The 12,379-nt window shown below is 37.5% G+C and overlaps 1 protein-coding gene and 1 pseudogene across 1 annotated transcript; one reads left to right on the forward strand and one right to left on the reverse strand.

The window, feature by feature from the left end:
• Positions 1 to 267: 267 nt before the first annotated feature.
• LOC110200513 (olfactory receptor 52E8-like) lies at positions 268 to 1,205 on the forward strand (annotated as a pseudogene).
• Positions 1,206 to 9,983: 8,778 nt separating this feature from the next.
• On the reverse strand, positions 9,984 to 10,919 carry LOC110200508 (olfactory receptor 52E8-like). The gene has a single exon (XM_020975886.2). The coding sequence runs from the start codon at positions 10,917 to 10,919 to the stop codon at positions 9,984 to 9,986; it is 936 nt and encodes a 311-aa protein (XP_020831545.1).
• Positions 10,920 to 12,379: the final 1,460 nt, after the last annotated feature.

Consider the following 12,379-nt stretch of genomic DNA (forward strand, 5'->3'; position numbering starts at 1 on the left):
TTTGGATTCAAGAATTTCTATGCTTCTATTTCCATTTCTTTTTCAACCTACCTTTCATTTGCAGGCTAATTCTTGTTAGTCAATGTTAATTAGAACACGTTCATTTGGAAAAAATGACCAAGACAAATTAACTAAGCAAAAGTAATGAAATGAGTCTGTTTTCCCATTGTTCTCCAGATGACACAGGAATGGGATGATTGCAGTGTCTACATTAAAGGGAATAACACTCTCCTTCCAGGGACAGTTGAATACAACAGCATTTAGAGGATGTCCTTACTTAATAACACAGAATTTCACCCCTCTAGCTTCCTGTTGCTGGGGATCCCTGGACTGGAAGAATTGCACATCTGGATAGGTTTCCGTTTCTGTGCTATGTATATAATTGCATTTGTAGGGAATCTCAGCATTCTGTTGGTGATCAATACTGAGCAAAGTCTCCATCAACCCATGTTCTATTTTCTGGCCATATTGGCCACCGTTGATTTTGGTATCTCTAAAGCCACCATTCCTAAGATGATGGGCATTTTCTGGTTCAACTTAAGAGAGATTATATTTGAGGGATGCCTCACTCAGATATTTTTCATCCACATTTTCACTGGTGTGTAGAGCTTTGTGCTTGTGGTTATGGCCTTTGATCGCTATGTTGCCATATGCCACCCTCTCAGGTATAGTATGATCCTCACCAACAAACCATTTTGACAATTTTAGGGATAGCTATCCTGAGGGATTTCTCTTTAGTGATACCAGTGATATTTTCAGTCCTCTGCCTGCCATATTGCAGTCATCATGTCATTCTTCATACCTATTGTGAGCATATGGGAATTGCCAGATTGTCTTGTGCCAGCATTAATGTTAACATCATGTATACCCATATATTTATTTCTGTGATGTTTTTGGATATGACCCTGATTGCCATTTCCTACATCCAAATTCTTCAGGCAGTTTTTAGACTTCCTTCTCAGGATGCTCATTTCAAAGCTCTCAACACTTATGGTTCCCACATCTGTGTCATCTTAGCTTTCTTCACTCCTGCTCTCTTTTCATTCCTCACCCATAGATTTGGCCACAATGTCCCTTATTATATTCATATTCTCTTGGCCAATCTATATGTGGTTGTCCTTCCTGCACTCAATCCTGTTATTTGTGGAGCTAGGACCAAGCAAATCCGGGAATGTTTAATTCAAATCTTCAAAAAGAAAGGTTAATGCTAAACAAAGGAATCCACACTATTTTGTTCTATTTCTTCCCAGGAAAACAGCTTTTGTAGAGGGAAAGAGTACTGTGCTATTTCCAATGGTGGAAAATAATCTTATTAATTACAAACCAGATCCTCAGGGACAGCCCAATTCAATACAACAACAACATTGAGAAGCCCTTTGTGGCAATTCCAATGTGAGTGTATGGGAGTGGGAAAAGGATGTATGCTTATAATGTATTATTATGGACACCTGGCACTAATTTCAGACCTTGGAATCTATATGTTCACACATTCACTTTTTGGCCCAGAAGAAAATAAATTGCATGCTTCAGGATTATATGGTGTATGTATTCTCCATGGAATGGCATTATGCGTATTAACTTTTGTAAAATGAACTTTTGTTTTGCTCTCTATTTACTACTCTCACAAAATGCTAGGGAAAAGAAGGTAGCCTATTCCCTGCTTCATTCATGTACAGTACTAGAAAGGTTAATGCCACAGGACAACTACTGGAGTGGCTGGTGTATTTATTTCTCAATTCTAAGATCACAGTCATTTTGAAGGTCCAGGGTCTAGGAGATTGAATGAGATACACTACTATCATAGCAGCATAAACTGCTATCAAGATTAGAAAAAAAATTCTAATTTCATAGACTATAGATAGAGGGTTGAGTACATCAAAGTTATGCAAAAAGGTTAACCCAACCTGGAAATGTAGGAGACAATTTGGCTAGAAATATTTATGTTTCTTGAAAGAAAGAAACAATATTTTCATCGGCATATACAGCAGCTCACTTGAACCAATGGAGAAAGTAAACTAAATAAATTACAAATCTATCATGAAGCCATGATATAGCAATGATAGAGGTCTTTATCTGGAGCATCAAAGGATCACAGTTTAGAGCTCTAAAGGACCCTATAGGCCATCCAAACCAATTCCCCCATTTTGGGGATGAGTAAACTGAGAGCCAGAAATGTGAACTGATTTGCCCAAGGAGACATAGGTAATACCTGGACACAGCTGGAATTTAAATTGAAGTCAGATTCTCTGACTTCAAATCATATACTCTTCCCATTCCATCATGCCTGGACATACGCTATACATCTTTGAGAAAAAGAGGTCTTTTAAAAATATTTCAAAGATTTGTGATTTTCTCAGTATGAGTGCTCCTTTTAGAAATGCAGCAGAACAAAAGCCCTTATTTGATTATTTTGGAGATTTTGTTATAATCAAAAACATTTACATGTAAACAATTACTAAATACTTATTTAATTGTAGAAAGGTCAGGAGGTTGGAGGTAAATTTAAGACAATAAGTGAATTGCTCATTTTTGAAAACAGTCCTTACTTCCTTAAAGATAGCTGAAGAGAAAGAAAGGAAATGACTTAATTTCTTAATCCTCTCATAGACTCAGAAACACTTATAACCCCTATCCCTGTCTCACCTAAAAGGAAGAAGTAAAAATTATATTTTGGAAAAAATAAAGTCTAGAATTTTAAAAATAAAGGCCTTGGGAAAAAAGTCATCTGATGAAGGTTGATAATTTAGCTGCTAGTATAGAGCTACTGTTTCCTACTGTCCTGATATCTTCAAGCTGGCACTGAATGTATGTATGTATGTATGTATGTATGTATGTATGTATGTATGTATGCATGTGTGAGTGAAAAAGCATTTTAAGCCTTTACTATGTACTGGGCACAGTGCAAAGTTCTAGAGATGCAAATATAAACAAGACAGTCACTGCTTTCAAGGAGCTAACATTCTAACGAATAAAATAACACATAAAGGGGAGCTAGACATCTGTGGGAGTGGTTAATGAGGAGGTTGTTGAGAACAGTTTGTTTGGTTTGGAAATGGCCTGGAAGTGGCATGGTTTCCTTGATCTAGTAAAGATAAAGCAAAAGCTTATATATAAGAGCTTTGCTCCCTTAGGGTCCCAAATACAGACCATCCATTTCATTCTTATCTATCCACCAATGTGGGTTGAGGATATACATGTTACAAATACATGTTACATGCATGATAACATTGGCTTAGCCCTAGGATCACCACTTCCATTCAGACACCTTACAGTGGTCTTCCTTCATGATGCCAACATTCAGCTGAACATGAGGTCATCCTCTGTCTTCTAGCTATAGCTGACCAAAGTCTGGATAACTCCTTTATTGCCTTGCCATCCTTCCAAACTCCCAAATATTTGAAAATCCCATGCCTTAGATTCACCTCCACTTTTTTCTCCTCACTTCTCAAGGGCCTCCTGAAAAAGGGCTGAAAGACATAGGGTATGCCTGTTGTTCAGCACCACCCAATCTTCTGAACAGACAATAAAAATCAAGGTCAACATTAAGAAAGTATAAGATTTAATAGTCAATTAACTGATCAATCAGTAAACATTTATTAAGCACCTACTATATTGCACAAACATGGAAGTATAACTCATTTAAATTACTATTTTGGTTAGCTGAAATAAGAATTAAACTATAAACACCATAAACTAAAAGAAAAAAATGGCTCCAAAATAAATAACATCAATGGCTGCTTTCTTAAAAGAAAAAATAATTACAGAATACAACATGAAATGAAACCCATCAAAATTTTGTTTACAGGAAGTCAAGACAAGTCACAATCACTTATCAAGCACACACAAAATGTCGAGTACTGTGCAAAGGTTTCTTGACACAAAGGCAACAAAACAAAAAAATAATTACTCCTGCTCTCAAGGACCTTCCAGACTAATGGGGGAGACAATACGGGGGAAATAACTACGTACAAACAAGACATACACGTGGATAAATTGGAGATGATTTTAAAGGCCCTAACATTAAGGAGGACCAGAAAAGGATTCTTATAGTAGGTGGGACTTCAGTGAAGAATTGAATGAAGCCAGGAAAGCTAGGGGGAAGAGATGAAACACATTTAATGCAAGAAGATATAACCAGATAAAAATAAGAGTCTGAATTATGCCATACAACTTGCAAGTTCAAATAAAGAAGGGATGATAGTAATAGCATTTGAGAAACTGATTTTCAACTTTATTTTTAAGATGAAAAAACACAAACGTGAATAATATACAAAAGAAAAAAAGAAAAATAACAGATATATGACAATTCAATCTAGATGCAATGAAAAATGTCAGTCAATAGTCAATAAACATTTATTAACTACCTACGATGTCCCAGGCACTGTGCTAAGCTCTAATGAGGTAGCTAATGCAGGTAAAATGCATGCACAAATTCAATGTGCTGTGTAAATGCCACTAGTTGTTCTAATAGCATGTGATCTCCTCCATGGGACCACATTCTGTTTTTGATCTCTGTATGCCTAGCATGTAGTGTAGTGATTTTACATAATAGTTGTTTGATAAATATCTGTGGAATAAGTCAGCCAGACAACTGGTATTTACTATGTGCCAGACAATGTACTAAGACCTGGGGACAGAAAGAAATTAAAAAGGATAGTCCTTGTTCTCATGAAGCTCACATGATAAAGGGGGAGACAACATGCAAGAAACTATGTACAAACAGGATATATACAGGGTTAATTGTAGATAGCATTAGACAGAAGACTCTAAAATTGAAGAAAACTGGGGCTGCTTCTTGCAGAAGGTAAAACTTCAGCTTAGATCTCAAGAAATCCAGGGAAGTTAGGAGATAGAGGTGAGGAGAAAGACTGTAGAACTCTCCTTGCATATCATTTATGCAAGGAAATTGATCAGAACCTTTGTCATAATCAAAAACATCTCATCTCCATTCAAGCTATAAATATTGCTCTTAGATTTTTTTTTGTTTCTCACCTTCTCACATAGGTGATGTACATATAAAGGGGCATTATAATTAGGTACAAAATCCTCTGTTCATGGACAGGAATATACCGAGGACATTCCCACTTCCTAAACAAGCCCCATCAGGAAATAATATTTCTGTCTTGGCTCTTTTCCCCTTGAATTCCAAACTGTAACCTACTAAGCTTTGCATCAGCAATGTTTGTATGAATTATTCATTTAATTAATTACATTTCAAGAAAACAAATCACTCAGAGAGGAAATATATAATTCCCAAAGGGCATTGCAGCCTAAACTGAGTTTCTTTGAAGTAAATTCTGTTTTTACGATCCATTAAAACCAAATATTATCACTTTGCCTTCCATGAGTGGTAGTATAAGATCTCTAAGATAGCCTTGAATATGAGTGACTCCTATTCTATAATGATGTAATTTCTCTTAGACAAAGTCAAATGGCTCCAATAATATGGTACCAAGAGTTGGAAGCCTTCCAATTCAGGAGTCATGATCAAGATAATTGTTTTCCCAAAAAGCAGGCAATATAGACTTGTATACCATAGCAGGACAAAATCATGAAGTGTTTCATGGCTGGAAAGGTCCTATCTAATTCAATATCCTAGCAGTATCATAATCAATGGGGCCCTCTCCTCTGGATTCTATAGGATTGTGAGATATTGTATGACTTTTGAATACTCTGGGGAGATCTGTTGGCAAAAGGTTTTTTTCCATGAGCAACAAATGTCAGGTTTCTATGGTGCATATATATGTGCAATGAAGAGAATGCTGGAAGAAAGAACAGATTTTGAATCCTAGCTCCAACACTTATCATCTATGTAACCATAAGGAAGTCACTTAAACTCTCTAAGCCCTTATTTCCTCATGTGAGGTATGGGTGATGGTATCTATAGTACTCATTTCCAAGAATTGTTGTGTGATTGAATCAATTAATCAAGAATCATTTCAGCACTTACTATGTGCCAAGCATAGTGCTAGGCCTGAGAGATACAAAGACAAAAATAAATGAAGCAATCTTTGCTCTTAAGAAAATTCCATTCCATTGGAAGGGAATAGAATACATATGGAATGACTACTAAATAAATACAATGTAGTTAAAAACAAGACAGGGAGGGAAGATACTAGAAAATCGGTAAATCAGGAAAGACTTTGTGTCAGAAGGTGAGGATTGAGCTGCATATTTAAGATAGTGAGGAGGACATGAAGGAACAATTTATTCCAGGATTGAGGAACTATGAGGTCAAAGGTCCAGAAATGGAAGATGGATTGTCATGTGTAATGAATAAAGAAATCAGTTTGGCTGTACTCTCTTTAATGAGTGTAGGAAGGGGACACTGCAAAGATAAGTTAAGACAAGATGATAAAGGGCTTTAAAAGTCAAACAGATTCATAGTTTATCTTAGAGGCAATAGGGATTAAGTGGAATTAATTGACTAGGGAAATGAAATCAGCAGATATCTGCTTAAGCAAAATAGCTTTGTGGAGAATGTAGAGTGATGTGAGGCAAGGAAACCAATAGGAAGCCTTTGCTATTTTCTAGGAGGGAGGTGATGAGGACCTGAACTAAGGTGATGACTGTGTAGGCAGAGAAGGATTGAATGGGAGAGATGTTATGGAGAAATGGTAAACTTGGCAATTTACTCTATTTGGGTTGAGGAGATTGAGGAGGTGACAATAATGCCAAGGTTACAAACCTGCTTGAAATGAAGTAATACATGTAAAACCTTTTGCAAATTTTAAAGCATTATATAAATGTTAGCTATTATTATGGGTATTGTTTAAGGTTGCCTGGATATGCTAGAATATATGCTTCTTCAGCTTATCATGGCAAACCCAAGGAGTGAGGACTTCTTAGGCCTAATCTTATTCACAATAGGAAGCAATTAGAATGTTTTCTAGGTGAGGACCATAGAATTTTGATCAAGAAATCTGTCAATTTTAATAATAAAATGATTGAAGGTCACAAGGATATTGTTTCAGCCTTGTCTAGAGGGATATCTTCCACTCATTCTAACTTCTACTAGGCAGGAGATCATAGATTCCTTAGCAGCCCAACTTGGTGTGGATTAGTGTCACTAATCTTCAGTCAAAATACTGGGGATTGAAATTGTAAGGAGGGTCATGGATGGTAATTGTAATCAGTTTACAATATTTGTGTTAGAGGTGAGATTAGCTTTCTCCTTGGTTACAACAGTAATAGCAGAAGATGTTCCTAATGGCAATCTGGAAGGTCAAATGAAACCTCTCTTAACACCACCTTGAATTGATCTTCATATACAAATGGACTTCTCATTCACTAAATACATGTACATAGATAGAAGGGAGGTGTGAGGTACTACGTAAGAGGCAGGTAGAGCAATCATTTTCACAATGTGGAGTGACTTGTGGAGCACAATGTGGGTGGATTAACCTGCCCTTACTTAAAAGCTCAGATAACTTCTTTTTGTCACTATAAATCCCAACCTGCCCCTTCATGGAGATGAAAAACTCAAAGAGAAAACCTCAGGTACCTCTCTTGCCTCATCAGACATTTCTTGCTTAGGAAACATTCAAGAACAATATGTTAATTTGGTACTGGGATTATATTGGATGATCCTTAGATATCCTGATACCACCTCAACCATTGGCATTTCTAATATTCCCAGAGCCAACTTATATATTTGGCAAACAGAGACTTAATGTGGCATCTACTTACTCCCAATTTTATTATTGGACATGAATTTAACATCCAGGTTGCCTAAGTTTCTTTTCCCACATGGACTTCCCTTGTTCTAAGGGGCATCTAATAGAATGGAAATAATTAGTAAATGTTTATAATATAAAACAATGCATCTCAATAAAGGTGGGACAGGAGAGAAAGAGAGGGAGAGGGAGAAGGAGAGGGAAGGGGGGAGAGAGAGAGAGAGAGAGAGAGAGAGACAGAGAGAGAGAGAGAGAGAGAGGATGTGGGTGCTAAGGACTGGGAGTTTAAGGAAAGATGGTTTATCTCTTCTTCCTCAGGATCATTATTATGGATCAAATGGTAGTTTCTTCAAGTCTTAGCTCAAAATCCTCGTCCTCTTCCACAAAGCCTCAGAGTTATTACAAAACAGGCTTATATTTTTAATGTTCTCAGATGACCTTCTATGTTTTTTTTGTGTGTGTTTTGTATTCACTTATCTGTGTGCCCATTTTTTTCCCCTAGTAGGCTGAAAGTTCCTTTGGTGGTAAGGACTGCTTTCTTTTTGTCTTTGTATTCCCGGGCCTAGTACAGGGCCTTACATGCTTAACAAATATTTATTCTATTGAACCTTTTTTTTTTAAAAAAGAAAATATTATTTATTCCTCTCCAGACTGTATTCTAGACTTGCTCTACCATCTGGAAGGCTCACTATGCCCCAGCTCTGCAACCTGAAGGCTCATTCTAGCCCTGGAATTCATACATTTGAAGTACCTTCTATCTCTGTGGCCTCTCCTTTTGATTGGTTGGTTCCCTCTAGAATCTCCATTTGAGAAAGACTCCCAGGTTATCCATATTGCATTCTTCACTAGACCTCCCAACCTATGCCCCCTGTTACTAGATACTCCCCTTCACCTCTTCAACTTTTTTATGTATTATTTTGCTTCTTTAGAATATAAGATCTTTAAGGGGAGGGGTCATCTTTCTACTTGTTTTTATAGTCTTAGCATTAAGCACAGTCCTTGACACACAGTAAGAACTTAAATGTTAGTTGACTGATTAACTAATTTCTTGACTTAGTTGTTTGACTTCTCATTATCTTAGTTCCTGATTTCTCCTTGGCTTTATTTTTTTTTCTTGGTACATTCTGAGTCCTTGACAAAACCATTTCATGGGACAATTATATCTTTCAAGCCCAAGATATAAAATCATGAAGTATTCTTCAGTAAATGAACTACTCAAAATAAAGGTTTGGAGTCAGGCCAGTGGTCTCCATTTCACCCACACATGAATGTAGTTTGCTTTCAAAATGCAGGAGCCAGGAGTCCAAGAGTGACTATGATAAAGAGGTTGCCTTGCAGGACTTCTGCCTCCTCTGGTTAAGGCACTCTTTCTGACACCCTATTTTTGTCCTTGGAATAAACTTATTAATAAGCTAACTATGAGAGGTCTTTGTGTTTTTCTTCCTGAGAAGCCTCAAACTCACTAATATCTTTCCTTACAGCTGATTTGTGAGTAATAAGTCTTGCCTTTAGTGATACTCTGCCTACTATGTAAAGTCAGTCCCCCTTTCAGAGGGGGACCTTTCATTCTTAACATCCTTTTGGTTATGGGCTCTCCATTTACTGAAAAAAATGCAGGAAATACAATTATATGAAGATTGAACATGGGTCAGCAAACTTCTGTCTTCAGTAGGGACCCCCAAATAATTGAAAATCATGGCATATCCTTGTCCCTACTCCTTTTGAACTTCCAAATGGGCAGATTCCTTCAGCCATAATTCCTGTCTCATTCCCTGTCAGTTTATTTCTCAAAGGCTTAGGCAAAAGACTGGTTGGATGGAATTTCTTCTTTCTGTTGTGGGGTAAAAGGTAATATAACATAAAAGAGCTACTGTAGTGTGGTAGAGTATAGTGTCCCATCTATAACCAACAGAAATGTCTATACTCTTCCTCCATTTTTCATATCTCAATAAATAAGTAAATTCCATGAAAGACACCGGGTTCCCTGGAAAAAAAAATAGTGGATTTGGAATCGGAGGACTTCTATTCAAGTCCAGACTTTCCACTTGGTGCCCTATAATTTTATGATCATTCAGAGAGCACCTCAGCCAAAAGGGACATGGCACTATCCCTCACCATGGTGCTGATTCACTATACTCTCTCAGCTTTAGCATTACAACTGGTCATAGTGTTGACACTCTGTGTTTGGATGGTCTGTCATTATAGAGTCCATTTTTCATTTAGTAAATCACTAAATATCTGCATTTCCCCCCTTGAGGTAGAGGACAAAAATAGCAAATTTATTGCTCTATGACACACTGATGAAAATCAGTTGTTCTTAAAGACCCTCAGCACCAGTTCTCGGATCTGTTTTGTCCTAATTCCATAGATAACAGGATTGAGTGCAGGTGGCACAACTACATACAGATTAGCCAGGAGGATGTGGATGTAGCCAGGTACTTTATGGCCAAATCGGTGAGTGAGAAAGGAGAAGAAGGCTGGGATGAAGAAGGCCAAGATGACACAGATGTGGGAGCCACAGGTATTGAGAGCTTTGAGCTGAGCTTCCCTGGAGGGGAGGAGGAAAACAGCATGGAGGATCTTTAGGTAAGAGATGGCAATAAGAATCACGTCCCCAAATACCATAGCTATAAGAATTAATCCAAATATCATGTTAAGTTTAATGTTAGCACAAGACAACCGGGCAATACCCATATGCTCGCAGTAAGTGTGAGGGATGATACGGTGACCACAGAAAGGCAGCCTCAGGATGAGAAACACCATTGGAAATACCAAAACAAAATTAATGATAAACAAAATTGTCATAGTCATAGCAATGGTTTTGTTGGTCAGTATCATACTATACTGAAGGGGGCGGCAGATGGCAACATAGCGATCAAAAGCCATGGCCACAAGCACAACAGTTTCCATGGCAGTGAACATGTGAATGAAGAACATCTGGGCAACACAACTCCCAAAGCTAACCTCTCTCTGGTTAAGCCAGAAGATACCCAACATTTTAGGGATTGTGGAGGTGGACAAGCCTATGTCAATTGTAGACAACATGGCTAGAAAATAGAACATTGGCTGGTGGAGGCTGTGTTCAGTATGAATCACAAAGAGGATGGTGAGATTTCCCAAGAGTGCAATCAAATACATAGAGCAGAATGGAAAGCCAATCCAGATATGCATTTCTTCCAATCCTGGAATTCCCAGCAAAAGGAAGGATATAGGGTGAAACTGAGTGTCATTGGAAAGGAGCATTCTGTTAGCGATTAGTTCAGTAGAATGCCATTCATTTGTGCATCTCATGTCTGGAAGAGGAAAAAAGAGATTGTATGTTGAGTATGCCAATATTTATGTTGAATGTGTTCAGTACTTCCTCTCCAAGATTCATACAGAATAAATCTTCTCCCTTTATAGTCCTCTCAATGTCTATCCTTTCAAGAGGTGGTAGAATTGGGCTACAGAATGAGACATATATTTTTGGGAAGTAATCAATGTGGGATTTGATATGGTTATTTTTAAAAATACTTTATTTTTTTAATGGTGGGGAATTTGAGAGGGAGAAAAAAAATCTTTTGAAATAAAAAAATTAAAAGCTTACAAGTTGAAATGAAGAATTATTTAATCATTGATGTTAATCTTCATGTGTATTAGATGAGAGAAGGAATGAACTCAAATAAAGCACCAAAACCTCATCCTAAAGAAGAAATTTCACTTTCCATAAGAAAAAACTTTGTGAAAAATTAAAGTCTTCTGAAAGAGGAATATGTTATCTCTGGTGGTAGAAGGTTCCCATCATTGGATGTCTCAAAGTGGAGTTTGGAGAAGTATACACCAGAATTATTGGTGAAGTGTGCTCAGGTATGGTTTGAACTTGTTGAACTCTGAGGTCTTTGCAACGCGAGAGATTTTGTGACCCTGCTTGCCCAGGTCACCAGGTTTATTCTGCTTTGGGCCAAAGAAACTTGTTTGATCATCAGGTGACCCCTTTGAAATTTTACAAACTGAGATGAAGCTTAGTTACATTGCCTAGATCCGTACTAGGTATTTACATTTTTGTTGGTTTTGATTTTTCCTTTCCAGTGTGCCTTCTTGCCCTCTCTAATCTACTGAAATAATACTTTTCTCCTCATGCTTATATGGCAATATCCTTAGGGAGAAGTCTCTAAATGTTTCACTGATTGCCATTCTTTCACAGCCCAGATTTACAAACCATAACCAGGAGTTTTCTGTACCTTTTTTCTTCCCATATTTTGTCCACAGTTTTCCCCTCCACCTAACACTTTATTAAACCTTGCTCAGCTATGCTAGGACACAGCTGGTTTACCTTACCTTTTTTTTTGTTTGTTTCTGAGTTTGAGGGAAAAGTACTTCTGAGACCAGTCTCCACAAGTTGTGAATAATTTAGCAGAGAACACAGAGCAAGCATAAATAGGTATTTAAGCCATGTAGTCACATTGAGTCCAAACATTTCCAATTCTGGCTATGTAGAAAGTTCATCAAATTGTGAAGGGCTCATAATCATTCAGGAGCATAACCTAGAGCTCTGTCACTCCTTTCCTATTTCCTTTCCCATTTCTTGTTAATTCTACTACAGCCCCCTGAGAGAAAGAAGTTGTGCAGAAAGGCTGGCTAAATTAACCTAGATAACTTATTGCAGAGGTAATTGTTCAGCCTGAAAAGAGGGTATCACTGTCAGACATCCTGTTTCCCATGAT

Source organism: Phascolarctos cinereus, unplaced genomic scaffold (genome assembly GCF_003287225.1).
Source record: "Phascolarctos cinereus isolate Bilbo 61053 unplaced genomic scaffold, phaCin_HiC Scaffold_726;HRSCAF=1367, whole genome shotgun sequence".
NCBI classification, from domain to species: Eukaryota; Metazoa; Chordata; class Mammalia; order Diprotodontia; family Phascolarctidae; genus Phascolarctos; species Phascolarctos cinereus.

Bases quoted from the DNA above. Each gene is read 5' to 3' on its own strand.
- LOC110200508 (XM_020975886.2), bottom strand. From the start codon at position 10,919: ATGCTCCTTTCCAATGACACTCAGTTTCACCCTATATCCTTCCTTTTG.